The sequence below is a fragment of the Narcine bancroftii genome, chromosome 5 (assembly GCF_036971445.1).
Source record: "Narcine bancroftii isolate sNarBan1 chromosome 5, sNarBan1.hap1, whole genome shotgun sequence".
NCBI classification, from domain to species: domain Eukaryota; kingdom Metazoa; phylum Chordata; class Chondrichthyes; order Torpediniformes; family Narcinidae; genus Narcine; species Narcine bancroftii.
In genome coordinates, this window is record NC_091473.1 from 39,375,555 (window position 1) to 39,401,352 (window position 25,798).

The following is a 25,798-nucleotide window of genomic DNA, read 5'->3' on the forward strand; positions in this document are numbered from 1 at the left end:
TTGTAACCCCTTTTTCAAGTTGTATAGACTCCCCTGCTGCTCACATTGTGTCAATGAGGCAATTACAGGAGTTTGAATCCTTTAGCATTTCTCTAACACCTTGGATCTGGAGATTATCTCAAGATGCCCATTCAGCTTTCCCATGCAAATCTATGGCCAGGGTGAGAAGAAATCAGACTGGCCCTGGATTTCCCTAGCACATTATTTATCACAATTTTAAGTAGATTTGAACTGCTTGGATTGCTTTCAGTTGGATAGAAAGTTCTGAAACGAGGGTCACTGGTGTGGGTTTCTATGGTAATTGAGCAGTATTGCCAATAGTTTTCCTCTCATGAGCAATAAAGCACATAATAATAGACAAACAACAGTGGTTAAAGCAAGCAGGTAGGATTACTATGTCCTTTTGTCGGAAGTACATAATGTGATGTAGTCAGATTTAAAGACTTCTCAACCCACCCCCCCCCCCCCCCAAATCCTCCCTACAGGCACCTGCTGTGTCATTTTCTGAGCCTAATCTCCATCCGTTAACTACAGGCCTCTTGCTAATTTGAGGCAAATGGCCAGATTTGCTGCTGAATAGTGCAGTGAAAAGCCTTAACTCTGAAAACCCTCCAAGAAAAGTGAGCCAAATATAGCACTTCCATGACAAATCCATATGATCTTCTAACACAGGATACCATTGACGAGATTGCATTTCTTTCCCCTCTGTTTAATAGTTTCCCCCCCCCCCCAAAAAAAAAATTGCAGAACTTCCACACTGGAGCAACCTCCCCCACAAAACTTGTCACTTCACATTGCTGTCAGTCACCACAATAACAATCATTTCATGCCTCCTGCTAATTGCAAGCACAGCTGGGGCCCAGCAGGGTGCTCTTGCACAGTCCCAGGCCTTTATACCAGTCCCAATCTGTTCTGTAGCATGCACACACACACACACAAAATTGGGAGCAAAGGCAGAAAGAGGCAGAGTCACAGGTTGCTTGTAATCCTTCCACTTCCCCTCTAAGAATTCAGCCCTAGCAGAATTCTTGTTTTTGTTTTAGACTGTACAAAAGCTGCAGTGACCTTAAGTCACCAGAATTTATGTACTGAATGAGAAACACAACTACTTCAGGTGCATTAAGCTGTGGCACTGCATCTGGCTCGATGCATTATGTTTGCAGCACCCCTGGAGTGAGTTGCGGCTTCCTGTAACATGTAAAGTATGAGTGTGAACTCAAGGATCGTGGCAGGGAGCAGGGAGGCTGAAGCAGGAGGTCAGGCAGCCTTTCAAATCTGGCTGAAGAACAAGGTTGCAGATGTTCCTGTGTAAGTGTAATGACACCAGCTCCCTGAGAACACAGGAACCCAGTGCTTCCTTCTTCTCATTTTCACGAATGAATGCCATAATCAGTAAGCTGCTTGCAGATTTATTCAAATAGACTTTTATTTTACATATTCAAAGATCAAAATGGCTTTAATGCACACTATGATGTTCAGATAAACAGTCTTCACTTCATACTGAAGGGCCTGTATTAAAGGAGGATACATGTTAGATTTTATTTTACTTCATTTTATTACCTTAGAATGTCAGTGCAAGAAAAAAGATTTCAATATAAAATTACTTTAATTCAATTGCTCTATTCTTTATGTTCCTAGGCAAGACATATCCTTTATCAGATGATGATACAGAAACCAGTTGACTATGTTTTGAGCTGCTATAATTTTGTTTTCTATAAACCAGGCTTGACCACAGCAATTCAGATCGCTCTGGTATATTTTCTGTTCTATCTGTGCTGTTCTCATCCCAACCATTTTGATTCCAGAGTGCTTTTGGAAAACTGAACTGTACATAAAAGACATCATTATAAAGTCCCTATCTTAATTTTGACACAACATCATGGAAATCCTGCCCAGTACTCAACCCCCCCCCCCCCAAACAACCCCCAGGTGAAATCTAGTTGGATAAATTGGTCAGGGTCATTGTGTTAAGCTGCTAATATTGTATTTCCCTTTTAAGTGAGAACTTAGCTCCAGGTAATTGAGTCATGTGATCTGAGTGCCATGGTGCTGCTTGGATTGCCAAGAGTGTTTCCTGTTTCCAGAATGAGCCTCTCTGTATTGTTTCCTTACACTGAGTAAACACTCTCTGCTTATTAAAGGTGTTATTAATACCAGTTTGACTAGAATGGAAGATGAAATGGTGCAGAAGTGTAGCTGTATATTTAACACAATTCTATAGAATAAATTCTCCACTTTGAATTTTATGGAGTGTAAACTGTGGCATACAATAAATTCATGGAATTGACAACATAGAAACATCCTATCTAGCGTCACTGTTCAATGATGGCATTTATACACCACATGAGCCTCCTTTCACCCTGTTCATTTCTCTCTGTACAGTTCCTGTCTACCTCTGCCTGCCTTCATCTTAAAAATATCCAAGATATTCTTCTCATTACACTTACATCAAGTTCCATAATTTAGAGTCTGGGTAGTTTTTCTGAATTCCATGCTAGATGTGTAGTTATATAATCAGAACTCCCCACATCATCTTTGTCCACCTTGTCAACCACTTTAATTGCTATCTGTGATCCAAGAGGTCTTTATCAGGTCACCATCAGCTTTCTTTTATTTCTTTTGGTGAACAAAATTCCATTACAATCCTTCTTCAGATAAATGACCCATTAAATGGGTGGTTTTAAATACGTTATGATGTGATGAAAAACAGAATATGTCAACCATAAACGACATAAACGACGAGGTAGCTAGCTGACAGTTGCAGTATCACTGGATGCAGGTACTGTGCTGGACATCCCTGATCAATGTTTAATGTCCCTTATAGTCATTTGAAACTTTGTTCATGATTTACACATAGAAATATTAACATCCTACTTTTATTTCTTAACCTTTATTTTACTGTTCACAATGTGAGAACTTCTCAGTTTATGACTAAAAGCGCACACTATTTTGCCTTCTTGAAACCAAGGAATTTGCTCACTATCTCAGTAGTACAACCAAAATTCAGAATTAATCACAACTGTGGATACAAGTTTTATGTTACTCCATGAAACTACTGTGCTTTCCTCTCCACCATTTATTCTGACATAAATAAACACTTCATGCCAAAATGTGCCAAATTCTCAAAGGAAATCTCAAAGCTAAATTTCCACAACTTAATGAATCACTTACATCCCTTTATAGAGAAAAAATATGTAATAATAAGAATGGTGAGTATTTCAAAACTACACCAATTATAATGAAGAAAATTTCAGACTTTACATAACCCAAACAAGCATTGAAAATAATTGGAGAAACTGAACAGTACCAGCAACTGAACTGGTTGCTGGAAATGATTCCTGTGACAGAATATGCAGGCCCAACGCCCAGTAAAGATGAAATTAGGCCATATGTAGACCAATCAATTGGGTTGACCACCTGTTCAAAATGCTAAAGTTCAAAGTAGAATAGTGCTGTGATTTAACAGTGGTTCTAGCTTGTTTTGACTCAACCTAATTGAACATATTAACAGCTGTGGGTGCACGAGTTAATACCCTGGGGACTGAGTTATCACCCAGCAGCAAGCTCTGTACTCATTTTGTAAATAATTTTTTTTCCAGATTCTACTGGCAACAATGTTTAAAGCTAATATTGTGGGGCATCCATTTACTTAGCATCAGGTTCCTGGTGGTGAGGAGATGCTAGTGCAAACCAGGCAGAAGGACACTGCCTGACACCAATTAATTGCCTGGCAATGCAGCAAAAAGGAAAACAGGCACTTACTAAATCCTGCTGTTGTCACCTCACCAGAGCTCATCTCTCCCAGCCATCCTATGCTACCTCCAGCTTCCCGCTCCCAACAGTGGAATTCTGTCAGACAGTTAATCAGCCTGAGATGGAAATGGGATTTTAAACACTGGGATAGTCCTTTCCCGATAGGAATGCACATCCACACCATCACCCTAAAGAGCAGCAATAACAATGTCTTCAGAAACTGGCCATTCCTGGGGCTCTTTTCTCAGAGGAAGCATCGTCCAGTCCAATCCCAGTCTCCTCATTCACTCTTAACAACAAGAAACATTTTGGAGATGGCGACAATTGTTGGTGTCACCTTTAGGATCCCGATCTCCCTTCTGCCATCATTTTTCCACTCCCTCTGTGATCCTATTACATCCTTTACTTCTTTCCTCCCCCCTCCTTAAACCACTGGCCCTGGCATCAGTGAAGGTAAATGTCCATCAGAGTACAGAGGCTTCTGAGACGGAATTAATTAAATACTACCAAGTAATCTTGTGTGAGCTTTAATGAGCCAAATTCTGGCAGTTTCAGTCGCCTCCCAACAACAAGAAGAAAACTGCAGAAATACTTCTGGTGAACTATCTGGCTTCTCTCGGAACCCAGATAACATCAATGCTGTAGTTAGTTTTGTGATGCAAGGTGAATTAAATTGTGGGTTTCACTGAATTAATGTTCTTTTAATAAGCTTGATCTGAATTTTGCTAACCTGAAACCAGTTGACTGCATGCAATCACTCCAATTCTTTTGCATTATTCCAAAATATATCCTATAACAAGGTTCCATATTAATGTCTGCTTTTGTGTGAAGATGACTGATCTTATTGGTAGGAATGATAGCAGTTGGCCTATTTACCATTTTCCCTTCCTCGTCTAATAATTGCTGGAAGGTGAACCTGGAGACTCGTCAGTCAGGAACAGGTTCCTTTGTGCAGGTTTTAAGTTGAAATGCCACTAGTGTCCAATTTGTAATGAAAAAAATAATAACTGATATTTAAAAGGAACAACTTCTCAACTGAAGTAGGGGGTTAGGAAATTTAAATGGTCCTCCTTTGCAGTACTTCTTTTGCAACAACCCTGCTAGATTTCCCAGCCCCTTCCTAGGCTGTTGATTCATTATCAGAATACTTTGGCTTCCCCCACCCCCCAACAAAACCACTTGGGACTGCATGGAGAATACCATTCATGGTGAAATCAAACATCTTGCAATTTTGTAAAATCATGTTTCAAATATTGATCATTTTTAAGCATTGATTGGATGTCAATTACTTGTCTACAAAGTGAAATAGAAGTGGAATACTACTATCATGTTAATTTAAACATTGAGTCCAATTACATTTTTATAGAGTGCACAGACTAGAATGGAGAACTGTTCCTGTTCACCAGTGTATCCCAAACTACATCTGGAGACACAAAATCCACTGTTATTATTTTGTGGATTTTCCAAGTTGCAATCAGAATTACATTCCTAAATAGCATTTCAACTCAAAAAGTGCCAAGAAATAACTATACAAGGCATTGATGGAACACACTTGGAGTATTGTGAGCAGTTTTGGTCACCCAGCTACAGACAAGATATAATTAAACCGGAAAGAATGCAGAAAAGATGAACAAGAATGTACTTGGATTGGTTGGTTCAAATTACAAGGAGAGTCTGGAACTTTTCTCCCTGAAGCTTTGTTGGCTAAGATAGAAATTAATAAAATTATGAAGGGCATAGGCAAGGCAAATAGGCATAGCCTTTTCCCCAGGGTGTAGATTTCAGGCGAGAGGTTAAAGAATCAAAGGGACTTGAGAGGCACCTTCAAACAGAGGGTTGTGGACAGATGGAACAAACTGCCATAATTGCATTTGAAATCTAAACAGGTAGAACTGAGCCAGGACAATGAGAGCAAGTTTATTCCAGTATTGTTGGTCTACATCAACCAACGTCACTTAAAAATGAAATGAACTGGTCATTTACTCATTGCCATTTATAGGGACCTTGCGATGCAAGTATTGTCTGTTATACTCCCTGTATTAAAACCATGACGACATCCTAAGATGCATAATGCTTGTGAAATAACTGATATGTCATCTATTTATGGACTAACAAAAGTTTGTTATTCCTTTCAAAGTACCTACTGCATTTGAATTGTTTATGTGTTTGGAGCAGCTGAATATTTCTTTGGGCAACACTACTAAATAAATTATATGGTGTTTCATGCCAATGCTCAGTTAGAATTCAAGTTCTGTCATTTAAGTTGGAGGGTCCCTGATCATGCCAAATTTGGATGGTCCTAACCCATGTTACCATCCATTTGCTGCTGCCCAGCATATAATCCTAACATTGAACATGCATCTCAACATGATCAAACTCACTGTAATTCTTATGCTGGAGAATGTTGCCTTTTTATTCCAGCAATGGTACACAAGTTCCATGAATGTTCTCTGCACCTGGTTAACAGACCGCATGGACTTGCAGCTTCATATCTACCAGCTGAAAATCCTCATCAGGCTTGTAAAGGTAAGAGAAATACCTTTTGACAAATATATCAAGAATCTGACACTTACAACCCGAGAACCACCATTTAGGTAACTTAGAAAACCAGTCAACTTTCTTTAAAGCACATGAATATATTGTACTTTTTTATAAAATTAATGATGACCACCCAGAGAGATAACATTCCTTTGTGCAACAGTTTAAGGTTTTGGTTTTGGATTTAATGCCACTACACATTGCTCTCATGGCATGTTGGGTGCATGCTGTCATTTCAATGTTTTTGTAGAACAATTGTATTTTGTAATAATGATTATGGTCCAATGAGGGGAAGTGTAGTTTCCCCTGAAACAGGTGGCAAGGGCATCATGGAACTCAATAATACAGACCTGAAGCTCTGATGTGGTTTGCAACCTACACCAACTCAGATGTCTAAACATATACTGGAGGCAACAATGGAGAGGCTACAGCATCAACATCCCCGAGCAGAGAATCATGGAATAAAACAATACCAAAGAAAGTCATTCAGGTCATTTAATCCATTGCACTTTGGAAAAGAATTGCAGTTATCCCATTCCTCTGCTCTTAGAGTTTCAACCTTTCACATATCTAATTGCATCTAATTCTACCCACTTCGGCCAATGTACAGGAACTAACTACATAAAGTAAATATTCCAAAGCTCTCCTTCTTGACCAATTATCCAAAATCCCTTTTGTTTATTGACCATCTCCATCAACAGTCTTTGTATTTCTATGCACCTGATAAATCCCATCATTTCCTTATTGACTGTTTTTATTTTTACTGTTCAAAAAAAATCTTTTTTTGCACTCTGTTTTATACTCAAAACTGAACAAATATTGCAGTGATTTATAAATGTGGGGCATGACATCCTTTTACTTTCACCTTTATATGTCAGTTCAAGAATCTGTATTAGTGACAAAACCATTGCTCTCCATGGGCAAGCTTATATCAGAAATGCCTGTGGGCAACAAACAGGACCAAAAGGATCATCAGGGTCCCCACGAGCCTATGCAGAGGAGATGGGTGTCACTGGGCCATTCTTAACAAAGAGATACCTGTGATGCAAAGCATCACAAAAAAAAGTTGATGCTCAGCCCATGAATGAGCACTTTTTTAAAAAAAATTGGTATTAAGTAAGTAAAATAGCCATGAAATACTCTGCAAAGCATATCCAAGACAAGGAGGTTAGCCATGCAACAAATTGAGTACTACATGTAGTGGAGGAATGTTGAATTCATCTCAGGAACCACAGTGCGCATGGAGCACATTTTAATTATTATGGAAGCTGCCATAGGCTGTGAATTTTGTCTGGGCAAGGGAATGATAGTTAGCTGGAAGTATTATCAAAGAACCTCTCGATCAAGTATCCAAGTTCTGAAAAACCCTTTCCCCTCCCCAAGTTTTATCAGCCTCACCTAATTCAATCCAAAGCTATCAAATCAGTGAAAATATGTTACAAAATCTGCCAGAGCAAAAGATTTTTAATAAATGAGCATTTGCTGATGATGTAATTACATATTAATCTTCATACTATCACATTAAACATTTACAAGCTTTTTTCTTTCTTTGCTCCAGGCCAAAAATAACTTGGCAAAGAATAGGTCCCCTTAAGGATCAACGTGGTCATCTATGTAATGGAGGCACAGGAGATGGGGGAGGACTTAAATGAATACATAGAAGCAAAGGAATGAGGTCAAGGAGTAGTGATGTTTTGGAACATTTTCACATTTCAGAAGGGGAAGTGATGGTGGTCTTAAAGCATATCAAGATGGAAAAAAAGCCCAGGATCTGACCAAATGTGTCCTCAGACATTGGATAGTAATGTCTGGGAAAGAAATTGCTGGGGCCCTGGCAAGAGATATTTATAATATCAATAAGCACATTGAGGAGTCAGAAGAATGGACGCTGACTAATGTTGCACCTTTGTTGGATCTATTATTGTTTGTCAACTGTATTAACAATTTGAAAAACAATGTAGTTGACTTGGTTAGTAAGTTTGCGGATCACAACAACGTTTGTGGTATTGTAGACAGCAAGAAAGGTTGCGCAAGTTTGCAACAAGATCTAGATCAACTGGGGAATGGGCCAAGGGATATCAGATAGTATTTAACTCTAAGTTTGAAGTGATGCATTTCGGCAAGTTAAACCAAGGCAGGACTTGCGCAGAAAACTAGGAGTGGTATGGAACAGAAAGAAAGGTGGTGAGAAAGGTTTTTGGCATACTTCATTGGGTATAGAGCACAGATAGAGTACAAGTTAGGATATGTTACAAATGTTTGAGACGTTGGTATGGCTTGATATGGAGTATTGTGCACCTTTTGCCATGCAAGGATGGATGGTACATGGAATGAGGTGCCACAGAAAGCTGTAGAAGGAAATGCAATAGTAACATTTGAAGATCATTGGATAGATACATGGATTGGAAAGTTTTAGAGGGTTGATATCCAAACACAAGTATGTGGGAGAAGGTTGGATAGACATCTTGATTGGTTCAGACAATGAACGAAAGGACCTTTTTTCTCTACTGCATAACTGTACAATTCAAATAGGCAATGGATTTTTTTTTCTTTTCACCTTCACTTTGCTCTCCACTCACATTTCTCTTGCATACATTTTATTTTTCATCACCAGACATACTGCCATTTTATTGGAGACTTAATTTAAGTGCCCAAAAGATTTACATCTTATAGAAAGCAATGCAACCAATTGAAATGATGTGATTTAGAAGTCAAGAGTTCTTACTCCCTTTATACAAACAGATAAAGATCAAACAATACGTACAATGTGAAAAATAAATGCCTTTACATGGAGTTCTTTTGTTCTAAGTATCAGAATCTCAAGATAAGGGTTCAAATATTTACAACTAAGAAGAGAAACATTTTTGATTCAGCGATTGTAATCAGTCAGAGCACTGCAAATGTTCAATTGATTTTATTCAAGGATGAGATAGATGCTTTTTGATTACTGAGGGAAATTAATGGGTAATGAAGTGGTAAAGTAGACACAAGGCACAGAATCAGCCCCAATCTTATTCAGTTATAGAGCAGACAGGCCCTGATGTTCTCCTATTGTAATGCAAGTATTGGATCGTTTCATTTACAATAACATTTTCATCGACCAATGTCTCACAAATCGATTAGTCTCCACATCACCACAACAAAAATGTAAGTTCAAAACAAATCGTTGCAAAGTTTCTTCCACTGACCCCAAGAAATTCCAATTAAGGATTTGTAACATCAACCCAACTCAAATTCAGCCTTTTAGCATTTGTTATCCCAGATTGATTTTTTTACCAGTTTTAGTTCATGTCCATATCTGAAATGTCCAAAATTAATTGGACATTGATTCAAAAGCATTATGAGATATAAAATAAATGCCAACCTTTTTGCATCATCCACAGATTTTTTTTTAAAGTATAGCAAAACCCCTGTATCCAGAATTCAGGCAACCGGCAGCCTCAAGGAACCAGGAAAAAAAATTGAAAAAAATAAATAGGTAAAAAATGTAGAAGTTTAAAATTGGCACACCTCACTATTATTATGCCAAATGCACAACACACAATCTCAAGCAACTGGAAAATACACTTATCAGGCATCTACAAATCCCCATAGGTGCCAGATACCAGGGGTATTACTGTAACGTGAACCACAGTAAAAATTGTTCCCATGAAATTAAATTATTCCTTTAATGGTGGGGTTTTTTTGCAATATGGCTCACATCAGTATTTAGATTTGTGTCCCTAATTACTAATTATTCCTGGGTAGTTTGTGAGCAGTGAAAGACTGTCCAAGTCCCCTGGTCCCATAACCACTCAAGTTTGCAGGAAGTGAAAAATATCATTGCAAATTAGAATTGAAGCAAAGGAAGGACTTTGGTTGCAACCCAGCTTTTTACAATTAAGATACTGACAATTTCCCACCTAGTACAAAGCATAAGTCACATTACAAATATTGGCAAGCAAGTTGATTATGTTTCTTAGTAACATCTATATCAAATAATTATTATTTTATAGCAGAGAGATTTTAACCTGCTACATTACCTCAAAAATTACTGTAAACTGTCCAAAATAATAATATCATTCTTGACACTTATTTAGATTTCTGCCATATAATGAATGCTGGGTTATTTTAATGTTGCATTTTACATTTGGTCTAATATATTTTTATAACTTGTAGAAAGCATATCGAGACTTCCGGCTACAGGGAGTACTTGATTCAACCTTAAATAGCAAGACCTATGAAACCGTTCGGAACAGACTGACTGTAGAAGAAGCCACAGCATCAGTTTCTGAAGGTGGTGGTCTCCAAGGAATTACAATGAAAGACAGTGATGAAGAAGAAGAGGAAGAAGATTAGATCAGTTAGGTTTAGAGGCAGAATTTTGACATAGCCTGATAACAAATGCATGTACCACTGTTATCCAATTAGCCACAATAGGATCTTATTTTTCAACTACTTGTAATGGAAATGAAGGAACAGTTATCAGTAATATTGAAAGTTTAGCTGTGCGAGAAAACTAGCACCATTGAACCATTGATTTCAAAATTAATTTCTGTATGTTCATGAGCAGTATGGCGTAACCATTGTTTGATAATGTTACGTGAGATATGTAGGAATATTGCTAGGTGTGTCCTGTAAAATGCAGAACTTATTTGGCGCTTCATCAATGTAATGTATATATATATATCTTGACGGTAAGATGTTGTGAAGATGAGTGAGTAATTTTATTTATTGATATTTCTTTACTGGCTGCCAACTGCTTAAAAAGAAAATGTTCCCTGTATTCATGCAGTTTAAAGGTTTGATAATAACCTTAATACATTTTTGTTTAATTTTCTCTTTTCATCCTTGTGTATTTCCTAGTTAATTTCCTCTTTCTTGGATGCTTTTCTATGTATGCAGAAAAGAATGTTACAATTGTTTTCTTTCAATATTTCTGAATTCAGATTTTTTTTTCTTTTGGGATGTTATGAAAGTGGTTCATTTGTGCCCAAATTAAAAGCGCTCAGTTTTAATTATGAAAAACCATATTCTGTGATGATATTGAATAATCCAAATGAATTATCCTCAAAATATATTCAATTTGTTCATCTATCTTTTTATTTAAAGCCATAGTGAAACCTTAATTTTAAATACTCCATATTTTTTAAAAAATTCCTTTCAAATGATTCATTTGAGTAAAATCTGCTATTTTCATAAAGTTTGACTGTTTTTCTCCCCATACATTATGCTCTACTTGTAGTTCCTTGTAAATATAAAGCTGTATAATGCATTTGGAAAAGTAGCTGCATGATAAAAGGATGACCATTTTCCTCCAAAAGCTATTAGACTCTATGAAGTAGCTGGTGATGGAGCAAACCATCTTGCTTTGGCCTTAAGCCCACAGCAGTGCCATGGAAAACTGTGGATCCTGAGTAAATTGTACAAATGTCTATCATTTGTGCTTATAAAATCATGTTATCAATATGCTATTCTGTACTATGACAATGTCCAAATACATTTTTTTCTTGAATGCACAAATTCAGAATGAAACTGGCTGTTGGTCAGAGAGCATCAGGCAGTTAAATTTAGATAATGCAGGAGACACTCATGTCAGGAAGCATCCCTGGAGAAAGGAACAATTTTTAATCGGAATTTAAAAGTTTTGAGCTTAAACCAACTTACTGCTATTATATTTAAAAGGTTCTATGACTAATGACTAACAACCTTCCAAATCTTACTTTGGAATGACATCAGGTGAAGGTGAAAGATCGGCGTAAACATTGACTAAAACTGGTGAATCATGTTACTTTGAAGTGACACAGTATATTTGTATCCAGGATCGAGTAAACCAAGTTGATAATGACGTTTGCACTTGTCCTGTTTCACACAATATTAAACAGCCAGAAAATTCACTGAAAAAAATTAATTGACTGCTTATTTTGCAAAGTGGAACCAAAGCACAGTATATTACTACGTTGGCATGGCTGTCTGCACTCAGTTAATCCATTTATGAATTGCAACGTGTAGTAATAGGTGATAACTATTATAATAGCTAAACCTATTTGGGATTTCAATGTAGAGAAGGCTAGTGAAGTTATTTTTCTGTGACAATTTACCACAAAGAAGGAAGAAATACCACCACCACCTCAGAAAAATGTAGTAAATCATGTAGTTTTAACTAGGTTTCTCTAATTCTTTCATTCTAGTAGTGTCAGATATATAATTTTTAAAAAATCTGACAGGTAAATTCACCCCTAAAATAAGCACACACATCCTCACATTTCTTTCCATTATTCTCAGTAATCAAGTTTTTTTTTAATTCACTTTAAATGATTGTTACAATTTCACATTTATTCTCATCTAATTTTTATAATTATTTTTGTCAATTCACTTATCATTCTCCCATGCTGAGTGTCCATTGAAATGCACTTCAAGACCAGGGAAATTTCCCCATCTTTTTCAAGCCCAGCTTTGACATCTTCAACTTCCATTACAAATTTTTAACTAGTTGTAAATGGTGTTCTTTGTTCTAGAATTTTTCACCACTGTTCACAAGAGTAAACTTCAGAGAGAAAGCAGCTGAAGAAATGTGGAAAAACTATCAATTTCAAACAACTGGATTCGAGTCACTATTTTAAAAATATGTTCCTTTCTCTGTCTATCTCTCTGAATGAAGCAAATGATCACACATCCACTAACAACATCATATTGAGCAAGAATATTATTATTTAAAAGAGAGGCAAACTTCCAGAGCCACATGTTCATAAAATCAGAATCCATGATCTAACCTGCTTACCCATAATTCCCTTTACCAGAACTGGTGCCTCTTAAATCTAACTTTCAGAATATCGATGGCAAAACAATTTTTATTTTAGTCATGAATATCAGTCGAGGTACTTTTTCCAAAATTGAACCTTGGAAATATTTTTTTCTGCACAAGAAGCTTTGGAACTGTCCTTAATCATATGAATGTCAATTTCTAGCTACAGAATTCTTAGCTCTTGTACAAAAAAAATTACAGCTTTGTAATGCATGTGCAATGCCATTACTGACAACAAATTCGTCTGTCTTGCATCTGTAATTAATTTTAAACAACACATTTCACAACAAACCTGTATTTTGCCTAAACTTTAACTGGGGGTCTCTCCAATCATGTTCAGTTCACAACTGCACAAATATGACAATCAAACAGTTGTCATAGTATTGCATACCCCCATATTATAAGTCCTGAGGAGGGCATTTTAACTCAAGAGGGACAAAATAATTAAATTCTAACTACTGAAACTCAAGCATGGTAGGGGACATGTGTGCAATACTACAAAGGAGTTCATTTGAACAAGAATTCGGACATTGATAGATTGAATGTTATATCCCCTTGGTTAAATACATCAAATTTTAGCTTTTTTAAAAAAATGTAACCTTCTCCAAGGCTTAAGAAACATGGGAAGTTACAGACTACCAGATACAGCGGATCTTGGCTATAGTTTTCTCAAGCTAACTTTCTGCCTGCCTGCCTCCCTCTGCAAACTCCAGACAAAACATTTGTGATACAATCTCCTGATCTGTCTCTTTCCACAATCTCATCAGGACATGTGTAATATCTTCCCACTTTGCACTAAAACCTACCCCATTCATTTAGTTTGATAATGATTGACCTTTGCTGACCGTGTCCTGCACCATTCCTCCATACCCTTCTGCTCCTTGATCTAGTAAATATTTATCCACACTCACTTTAAGTATTTCTAATGACCCAGCTTCCTCCACCCAGCAGATTCACCACCTCTTGCAAAAATAAGTTACTACACATTTCTGTTTGAAATGACCAATCAGCTATCATGTAGTTATGTCTTTTTTCTTAAGACTCTTCCACTAGCAAAAATATCCCAACATCTAGTATTTCAAGCCCTCCAAGGAACTGGCGTGTTTGAATAAGGTGACTTATAATTCTTCAGAACTCCAAGGTATGCAAAAATTATTTGGTCCCTCATGTTAGGTCAACCCTCTCATTCCATAAATTAGCCTAAGAAATAGGAGCAGGAGTCGGCCATCTGCCCTGTCGCACCTGCTCCAACATTCAATACGATCATGGCTGAACTGGCCATGAACTTCACTTACTTGTTCTCCGTAATCCTAAATTATTCAAAGTCTATCTATTTGTGTCTTAAATACATTCAAGAAGGCAGACTCCGTTGCTTCCTTGGGCAGAGGAATTCACAGATTCACTACTCTCTGGGAGAATCAGCTCCTTGTTAATGGTCTTAAATCTATTCCCCAAATCCTGAAGCCATATCCCCTAGTTCTACCTCATCTGCCAGTGAAAACAACCTCCCTGCTTCCAATATATCCCTTTCTTAATTTTATATATTTTTATGATTCCTGCCCCCATCCTTCTAAACTTAAGAGTATTTCCCCAAGCAACTCATTCTTTCCCCACAAGCTAACCCCTTCATTAGCATCATCAACTTGGAAATCATTCTCTGCACCACCTCTAAAACCAGTATATCCTTTTTCAAGTGAAGAGAGCAGAACTGCACAAAATGCGCAAGGTGAGGCCACATCAGTAACCTCTACAGTTGCAGCAGAGCCACTCTGCTCTGAAATTCATTCCCTCTAGCAATGAAGGCCAACATCCCATTTGCCTTCTTGATCATGCATCTCCTTTGTACTGCAAGCACTGACCACAAGACATTAAATAACCACACCTGTTCCCACCTGGTAGAAATACACCTTTGCAGAATCCCTACCAATAAATTTGACTGAACTTCCTTCCTTCTTTCACACCTGGTTTCTCAATGCTGCAGGGTAACCCCATTTCTATGGTTAAATGCTGAAGCCATAATGATCTCACTCAGTCTATACTTCTGGTCAGTTTCACAACATCAATACTCACATCCCTAAGGAAATCTTAATGGACGGTAATAACAGTGATCTAATAATTGTTCAGTCATTCAAAGTACACCATTCATTTTTCCACCTGCACATCCCAACATCCTTATTCAATAAATCTAATATAATTCTCATTTTATTTCTCACTCTGTTGGAAGAAGCCATTTGAATGATGAGGAATGATTCTCAGAACAATCCCCCTCCCCATTTATTTCTCCATCACCTGTTTTCATTTATATGCCCATTAACAGCTGATTCTCCCACCAGCCCAAATGGTCATTTATACCAGGTAATCATTACTAACATGTATTTCTTCAAAGCACAAGTGGAAACTAGTACCCAGAGGTAACCAATGGGATCACAGAGAGGGTGCAAACTCTACACAAGCAGCAAAGGTCACGACTGAACCCAGGACACTGGAGATGTGACACAGTAGCTCCACCTGATGCAAAACTATGCACATCAAAGGTAATAAAGGATGACTGAATTTTAAAAACTCAAAATCTAAAAGTGGGTATAAACAAACACATGCATGATCTTCACAGCAAAATTATCTTTGGGAAAGAAACTGCCCCAATATTAATAAACCCAACCCAAGCCTCAAAGATGGTGGTGGGTGGGGGGTCAATAAACAGTGGGATAATGGTTAACTAAGTATTAGGTTCATTACCAGATTGACATCTGGAGAATACTGAGCTTGTCTTTCTTAATCTTTTTATTAATTTTCCACTAAAAAACAAATATACAAAAAATGTGAACAAGTAATATACATTGTCCTTGAATACAACAATCAAGTACTTTCAAATTAATTCAACATTTCCCTATATTGAATTACATTGAGAAAGGAAAAGGAAAGTTAATGCATAAAATAAAAAAAAACAACTCCGATGGAAAAAAATTAAAAAACCCAAAATACAAAAACAACCGGTCAATCCATTCAGAGTAATTTCAAAGTAGGAGAGATTCTTCTGAGTAAACACACTTGGAGGGGGAGGGGGGGGAGGTGGAAATCAAACTGGAAGTGGTTCAATTTTGTTTATTAGTTGGAGTCATATGAAAATGGTTGCCAGATTTTTTCAAAATTAAAGGTAGCATTAAATGTCCGACTTGTATTATTTTCTAAATCTATGCATGATATAATGGAGAAAAACCATTGAAGTAAAGTAGGGAGATTACAATCTTTCCATTCGAGTAATTTAGCTCTCCTTGCCATCAATGTTGAAAAGGCCACTATCCTTTGGGCTGAAGCAAGTGCAAAGCCTGATCCCAATATGGTGATCCCAAAAATAGCTGAGAGCATGTTTGGCTGTAAATCAAAATCCAACACTTTCGCGAAAGTTTCAAAAACACCTTGCGAAAAATTATCTAACTTCATACAGGGCCAAAACATACGAGTCAAAGTGACCACTTCGGATTTACACCCATCACAAACAGGATCTATATTAGGAAAAATACGGGTCAATCTGTCCTTAGACACATGTGCCCTATACATTACCTTGAATTGAATCAGAGGGTTGGGCACAAATTGAAGAAATATTGACAATAGGCAACCAGTCTCTCCTTGTAATTCAGTCCCAGTAACATTAAAATTATATTAAATATTGATCATATTTTTGTCTCATCAATTATTTTTTAAACCATATTTAACAGTTTTTTGAACTAATGAACATGCCCATAATTCAGTCTGTTGGATACAATATGGCATGTGTACTTTTCACACAATGACTGCAATGCTCATACTGAATTTTTGTATTGCCATGAGTTTTTTTTCCTTGATACATCAGACAGGAATTTAATCCAAGGATGTTGATATAATGATTAAGGTGCACAATTTTTCAAAATCAAGTCATTTCTTGCAGACAGCAAAAACTTTTATTCCACATTTTGGTAGACTTTAAACACATTGCCCCAATGCAAGGGATAGTGTCCTGAAAAACAAATTTTTTTAATGTTTTTTGCCTATCAAAACCTCCAACCTTTTCATTGAATGTTTCATTCATTTACTATTATCTTTCAGTCACAGTAATCTAGACTCTTCAAAAACCCTGTAAACATAGAAAGGTCTTAATTTTATATACATCACGCCACTAGATAATTAGAATAAAATCCCCATTATCAGGAATTCAATCAACCAGCAGCCTTAAGCAACTGACAAAAAAAAACAAATAGGTAAAAAATACAAAAGTTTAAAATTGGTGCCCCTAGTTCAGCAATCATGTAATCTCGGGCAACCAGCAAATTCACTTATCTGGCATCTATCAAACGCCATAGGCGCTGGATACCAGGGCGCTTACTTTATAATTAATATATTTTAAAATAAATGATCTTTCTGAGAATCTTCCATTCGCAAATACAAAGGAACCATCATAGTTTACATAACACTGAAGATTCAGCAAGCCTTGCAACGGTTTGAAGAAAGTCCATTTATAATCCTGAAGCAACAAACAATCGACTGGAACAAATTAGCAGGTGAAACAACATCAGTGGAGAAGAAGAATGGTCAAAATTTCAGTCTAGAGCCCTTCATCAAGACCACAGACTTATCAAAGGGGTCCAGTATGAAATATAGAGCCATAGAACTTTACAGCATTCTTCTTCTCCCACTGATGCTGTTCCACCTGCTGAATTCCTCCAGCCGATTGGTTGGTACCCTAGATTCCAGCCGCCGATTGGTTGGTACCCTAGATTCCAGCCGCCGATTGGTTGGTACCCTAGATTCCAGCCGCCGATTGGTTGGTACCCTAGATTCCAGCCGCCGATTGGTTGGTACCCTAGATTCCAGCCGCCGATTGGTTGGTACCCTAGATTCCAGCCGCCGATTGGTTGGTACCCTAGATTCCAGCCGCCGATTGGTTGGTACCCTAGATTCCAGCCGCCGATTGGTTGGTACCCTAGATTCCAGCCGCCGATTGGTTGGTACCCTAGATTCCAGCCGCCGATTGGTTGGTACCCTAGATTCCAGCCGCCGATTGGTTGGTACCCTAGATTCCAGCCGCCGATTGGTTGGTACCCTAGATTCCAGCCGCCGATTGGTTGGTACCCTAGATTCCAGCCGCCGATTGGTTGGTACCCTAGATTCCAGCCGCCGATTGGTTGGTACCCTAGATTCCAGCCGCCGATTGGTTGGTACCCTAGATTCCAGCCGCCGATTGGTTGGTACCCTAGATTCCAGCCGCCGATTGGTTGGTACCCTAGATTCCAGCCGCCGATTGGTTGGTACCCTAGATTCCAGCCGCCGATTGGTTGGTACCCTAGATTCCAGCCGCCGATTGGTTGGTACCCTAGATTCCAGCCGCCGATTGGTTGGTACCCTAGATTCCAGCCGCCGATTGGTTGGTACCCTAGATTCCAGCCGCCGATTGGTTGGTACCCTAGATTCCAGCCGCCGATTGGTTGGTACCCTAGATTCCAGCCGCCGATTGGTTGGTACCCTAGATTCCAGCCGCCGATTGGTTGGTACCCTAGATTCCAGCCGCCGATTGGTTGGTACCCTAGATTCCAGCCGCCGATTGGTTGGTACCCTAGATTCCAGCCGCCGATTGGTTGGTACCCTAGATTCCAGCCTCTGGAGCCTCCTGTATGTCTCCATTTATAAACATTTCCATGACACCAAGATTTGGGGCACCAAGAATCATTCAATTCCACTTGCCTCAGTGAAATTCAAATTTTCAAAGATCAATGATCAACATTCAAATTTATTGTCAGAGTACGTACTTGACATCATATGCAACCCTGAGATTCTTTTACCTGCAGGCCAGGCAGAATTTTTACTTATCAGGAATTGTAAATTCTACTCAAGAAAAAAAAAGATATGGGCAACCTAAATATACATAAAAGATGCATATCAGACACAGCAACATTGCAAATGTTAACAAAACTCAGGAACTGGACTTCAGAAGGGGGAAAATCTAGGGAAGCATGAACCTCATCGAGGGATCAGGAGTGGAAAGGGTTAAGAACTTCAAATTCCTGGGTGTCAAAAACTCTGAAGATGTATCCTGCGACCTCCATGCCATTGCAATCATGAAGAAGGCTCACCAGCAGCTATACTGCATGAGAAGTTTGAGAAGATTTGGTATGTCAGGAAAGACTCTTGCAAATTTCTGCAGGTGTATTGTGGGAACACTGGTTGAATATGGAGGTGTCATTGCATAGGACAGGAAAAGATTTCAGGGAGTTGTGAACTTGGTCAGCACCATCATGGGCATCACTCTATTGAAGACATCTACAAGAGCCTCTATCCTCAAGGATCCACAACAACCAGGCCATGGCCACTTGATGCTGCTACCATGAGGAATGTGGTACAGGAGCCTGGCGACTAACACCAAATATATGAAAACAGTTTCTTCCCCTCCACCATTATATTTCTGAATGGACAATGAACCCCAGATATTACCTTGCTTCCTCTTCTTTTTTATTTAAAAATTATAGCAATATTTATTTTAAAATTATAGCAATATTTGCTCTAACGATGCTGCCACAAAACAACAAATTTTGTGACATGTTCAAGACAATAAATTCTGATTCTATACAAAAGAAAGAAATGTAAACAAGTGCATAGGTGAAAGCTTGGAGGACTAATAGAAACTTGGCTAAGGCTGGATTCTTAGCAGTCTGCACCAAAATTTTCTGTTCTCTGAATGGCACTTGAGCAGATACACTTTCACCAGCCAAATAGAAATCCCATCTGAATTTCTCATTTGTTTTGCTTGGAGATCCACACATAGCAACAGAAAAACACAACATCAGGAATAGGCTGTTCGACTACTCAATCAATTCCATAATTCAATTTGATCAGATATAATTCATATTGGAACTAATTTACCTGTCTCTGATCCATTAGATACTATTACGTAATAAAAATGTTAATCAATCTCAAAAATGTTAAGTTATTCAATATTTATAACCTTTTATGAGAGGCAATTTCAGAGCCACTTCCTATTTACAAAAATAAAAGTGCCTCCTGATCTGGATTTGTCCAGCAAACGAATATCGTACAGATCTATTCGACCTACTGAAACAACCCAACTATGTCACTTTATAATCTATCACATTCATGCAACTTTTTATATATATATATATCTACACATACATATATATATATAAATAAATATATATACATATATATATATATAAATATAAATACATATATATATATAAATATAAATACATATATATATAAATATATATACATATATATATAAATATAAATATATATACATATATATATAAATATAAATATATACATATATATAAATATAAATATATATACATATACATATATAAATATAAATATATACATATATATAAATATAAATATATATACATATATATATATAAATATAAATATATACATATATATAAATATAAATATATATACATATATATAAATATAAATATATATACATATATATACATATACATATATATATATATGAGTTCTAGACAGTGGTATCATTCTGTGATGTATTTTCACCAAATCCTCGATGTCTTAAACACAAAGAAGCATTCCACATGACCAATACTCTGGAAGTGAAAAGTTACTTCATCCTCTTGTATTGAAGGAATCTTGAGATGAAAGTTAACATTCGCCAATCTTTGTGCAATTTCTTTTCACGTATCCATATATTTTTGACATGTACCTATTGACTATTGGTGCTCACATCGCGGTGAAGTGTCTTGAAAGGTTGGTGTTGAAGCATAACAACTCCTGTCTGACTGGCAACATGGGTCTGTTCCAATTCGCCTATGGTAGCAACAGCTCTACAGCAGATGCCATCGCTCTAGCTCTACACAAAGCCCTGGAACACTTGGACAGCAAAGATGCATACATCAGGATGCTCTTTATTGACTACAATTTGGCATTTAACCACATCATCCCCTCAAAATTGATCAGCAAATTCCAAGTCTTGGAACTTAACACCCTAGTGTGTAACTGGATTTCCTCACCTCCAGACCCCAATTAGTGAGGATTGGCAAGAACATTTCCTCCACAATCTCCATCAGTACCAGAGCACCACATTAGCCCCCTGCTGTACTCAATTTACACTTATGACTATGTGGCTCAGTACGTCAACACCAACTAATAATCTGCTGATCATACCGTGGTAGTGGGTTGTATAAAAAGGGGTGATGAGTCAGCCTTCAGGACTTTTCAGCAATCAGGGAGATTGAAAACTTTTTTTTTTAATCTTATTTTCATTTTTCCAAGACTCATATAGAGCATTATTACATACATCATTTAAATAGTATTTTAAAATTACAGAGACTCATATGATGATCCACATCTCAACACCCCCACCCCAAACTGATAACATTTAAAAAATTGTTTTAAAAAACAAGGGGTGTTTGAGCTCCCTTCATTAATTAGTCCTCATCTCGATCATTAGGATTCAACGCTATTAAACTTAACTATATTATTTAAACCTTTTTGGGGAAGTTAATTAAATCCTTAAGCCAGTATGATTCAAATAAGGTTGCCATATTTTAACAAACTGGTCATATTTCTTTCTAAGATTATAAGTGGTCTTTTTCAGGGGGCACAACTTTGCATTTCCATATTTCAGCAAGTAATAATTAGGGGGGAGTTAGACTTCCATGTAACAGCTCTATATTTCCTGGCTACCTCTAGTGCAATCCTCATGAACTACATTTGATATGTTGATAGTTTTGTGCCAATAGCCATAAGATTGCTCAACAAGTACAGCTCTGGTCCCAATGGAAAATTCACTTCTATAATTTTTGTCAAAAATTTCTGCCAAGTCATAGCAAAAGGATCTCAACTTACACACATAACCAGGTTGAATGTATAAATGCTCCCACCTCTATACCAGACCTAAAACACGAGTCCAGAATTTCAGATTTTAAACCGTGTAATTTTTTGCGGTAAGGTATAATTGGTGGATAGCATTGTATTGTACCAATCTACAGCTGACATTAATAAATGATGCCATATTATCAGAGCACAATTTTGACCAATATTGTTCATACATCCTTCCCCCGACCCTGAACAAATTCATCTTCCACCTTTCCCTCGATTTGTGCAAGCCCGGTTTTGGGCTACTGCTCTGCAATAGGAAATATATCTTAGATGTAAATTTACTTGTGATCCCCTTTCGAAGCGCCCCCTCCATGTCACTACAAATGTGCAAGGTCATGGCTGGTCCTAAACTTTCTCTTAAAAAAGATCTTAATTGAAGATAACAGAAGAAAGTTCTATTTGACAAATCATATCTATTTTTTAGCTGTTCAAATATCATAGGTTGTCCTTGTTCATAGCAATCTTCAATACACTTGATCCCTTTATGGTGCCAAGTGTCCAGGATTTTATTTCCTAATGTCATTGATATTAACTCATTTTGATACAAGGGTGTTTTTTTTTGCCTTATCCAAACTATATGGAGTCATCTGTCTTTCCAGACAGCAATTTAATATTCCATTTGTAATTGAAATCTTCTGCGCTCTTCTCACCTGCCATGTGTTGACGAGTTTGAGCCCGATCATGAAAACCCTCTCCCTCAAAAGAAGATGGTATAATTTTCAATTGTGCAGCCAAATAATATTTTTTTTTTAAAAAAGGGAGGGGATGAGTCAACATATAGGACAGAGATTGAAAACATGGCTAAATGGTGCACCAACAACAACTTTGCACTCAGTATCACCAAAACCAAGGAACTCATTGTTGGCTTCAGGAAGGGGAAACCAGAGATGTACTATCCAGTTGGTGGATCAGAGGTGGAGAAGATAAGCAAATCTATGTTCTTGGGGATCACTATCTCAGAGGATCTTTCCTGGACCCAACACAATAATGGCATGGTGAACAAAGCATGTCAGCACCTCTACTTCCTCAGGAGTTTGGGATGACGTTGGAAACCCTGGCAAATTTCCACAGATGTGTGGTGGAAAGTGTGCTAACTGATTGCATCACAGTTTGGTATAGGGACACCAATATCCCTGAGCATAAAGCCCTGCAAAAGATCGTGAGCACAGCCCAGGACATCACAGGTAAAACATTTCACTATTAAGAACATCTAGAGGGAATGCTGCCATCAGAAAGCAGCAGCAATCATCAAGGATCCACACCAGCCAGAACACACTCTATTCTCTCTGCTACCAACAGGAAAAGAAGAGGAGGTGTCTCAAAACTCACACCACTAGGTTCAGGAACAGCTGCTATCTCTCCAACATCAGGCTCCTCAATGACAAACTCAATCGGAGACTTATTTAAGGACTCTTACTTTTGCAGTTTATTGGTTTTATTTTCTATCTCTGTATTGCAGTTTGTTTACTTTTTTTTTTCCATTTGTTTGCATGTGCACTTTACACTGCTAATAAGTGGTAATTCTGCCTTGCTTGCTGAATAAAGAATCTTAGGGTTTTATGTGATCTCATACGTGTACTCTGACAATAAATCTGAAATTTATATAAAATTCAACTACAGCTCTTCACATCCCCCTGACAGGATTCTACTCCTTTCTTGCAAATCCTCTGTCTCCATTGCATCTGCTTTCAGGACGAGGTCTTCCATGCGAGATTATCCGAGATGCCCTCCTTCTTCAAAACAAAAAAGTATGGCTTCTCCTCCACTACCCTCAACTCAGCCCTCACATGCCTATCCTCCACTTATTGCACATTTTCCCTGGCTCCTCCTCCCCCAGATACAACAAGGACAGGATTTCCCTTCTACAAGGAATGCTGCCGTCAGAGAGCAGCAACAATCATTGCACCCACCACATGCACTGCCACCATGAGGAAAGAGGAAAAGGTGCCACAAAACTCACACCACCAGGCTCAGGAACGGCTGCTACCCCTCCACCATCAGACTCCTCAACAACAAACCCTACCACCCCACCAGCCTCTGTATTCAACATATTATCCTCCACAACGCTCTTTCTACCTCCATATGGAGAGAGGCTAAAAAGGGAGGTTCCAAATATTGGGATAATCGGAAAGTGGTGTGACAGAGTATTTAGAGGTGGTTTGGGAGGAATTGTTAGAGCAGGTTGCACACAAGCATTTTAAAAACACAGAATCTTTGCAGGACTTTTGCAGAATTCTTTTTGCAGAAAGCAACAAAGTTGCAGAATACAGCTTGCCTGAGAGAGTATGTAATTTTTGCAGGCAGAGGGAGAAGAGTTTTGCTCTCAGAGAGGGAGGGAGTGAAACAGAGAGGAGAGACACAGAAATCAGTTCCAGAGGGACAAGCTGGCAAACTTTGGAAGGCTGTCTGGTCAACGGAGAAGACTGGCGGTGTGAAAGGTGACCTGAAAGAAAGAGGATCACCTGGAGAACCCTGAAGGGGCACGTTTCATCAACAAGAGTGATTGGAAAGGAATCAGTTGCGGATGTCGTGGGAAAGGAATCTCTCTCTGAAAACCAGCAAGAACCCTCCTGAGTGGTAACTGTTAAACACCAAAGCCTGGTGAGCTTTGTTAATGCTAACTTCTGTGCACAATACAAGAATTGCCTGCAACCAGTGAGATTGGACTGCGATCCAAATAAATTTTCTAATCTTAAATATACATTACACACACCTGCACTTACTATTATATAAAATTAGAGGTTAGGTAGGTTAAGTAATAAGTTAAAGTTTAATTCTGTTTTCTTGTTCAATTATAATTAAAACTACTTTTGTTTAGGGAACCCCGAGTTGTGGTGCATATCTATTGCTACTGATTTTGGGGTCCTCTGGACTCCGTAACAGTGATCAAGGGAGGCTGAGGAACAGCTACAGGACTGTTTTGACTCAGAGCAATGTTCAAGAACTCAGCAGAGGATCTGAATGATTACACCAAGTCCATCACAACATTTGTGGACAGTGAGTCTGCCAAATCGTTCAAGGTTTTTCCCCAATCATAGGCCCTGGATAAACAATGAAATCCAGAATCAGCTGAGAGCCTGATCACAGCCATTAAGTTTGGTGATCCAGAACACTACACAAGGAGCATATATGACCTACAGAAAGCCATTTCCCAGGCAATGTGGAGATTCTGGAAGAGAATGGAAACAAGAAAGATGCCCTACAGCTGTAGCAAGGTCTTAGTGATGCAACTTGCTATGAAGTCAAATGCAGAACAATGGAAGATATCAAAGCTTCAGTCCCAGATGAGCTCAATACTTTCTATGTCTGATTTGACCCCAGAACAAGGAAGAACCTTGCGCACCCCCACATACCCTGATGCTCCTCTACTGTCAGTATCTGAAGATGACGTACAGGCTGCCCTCAGGAGAGTCAATTCAAGGAAAACATCTGGTCCGGACAGAGTACCCAGCCAAGTACTGAAAATCTGTGCTGACCAACTGGCCAATGTTTTCATGGATATCTTCAACATCTCACTCTGACAGGATATGGTACCCAACTGTTTCAAACAAGCCTCAATCATACCAGTGCCTAAGGGTATGGTAACCTGGCTAAATTGCTAGAGACCAGTGGCACTCACATCCACAGTGATTAAGTGTTTTGAGAGGCTGGTGTGGATGCATAAAAGCTCCTGGCTGAGCAGTGACATGGATCCATTCCAATTTGCCTACCTCAGCAACAGGTCTACAGCAGATGCCATCTCACTGGCCTGGAACAGAACCCAGAACACCTGGGAAACAAAGATGAATACATCAGGATGCTCTTTATTGATTACAGTTCAGCATTCAACATCATCAT

At 38.2% G+C, this 25,798-nt stretch overlaps 1 protein-coding gene across 2 annotated transcripts in view; it reads left to right on the forward strand.

The window, feature by feature from the left end:
* cadpsa (Ca2+-dependent activator protein for secretion a) overlaps positions 1–11,126 on the forward strand; it is a 454,508-nt gene extending 443,382 nt beyond the window's left edge. For both annotated transcript variants that reach the window (XM_069937157.1, XM_069937158.1), the window contains 2 exons: positions 6,175–6,279; positions 10,450–11,126. In XM_069937157.1, the coding sequence (XP_069793258.1) occupies positions 6,175–6,279; positions 10,450–10,629 (285 nt within the window). In that variant the 3' untranslated portion in view covers positions 10,630–11,126. The remainder of the gene's footprint in view (positions 1–6,174; positions 6,280–10,449) is intronic.
* Positions 11,127–25,798: the final 14,672 nt, after the last annotated feature.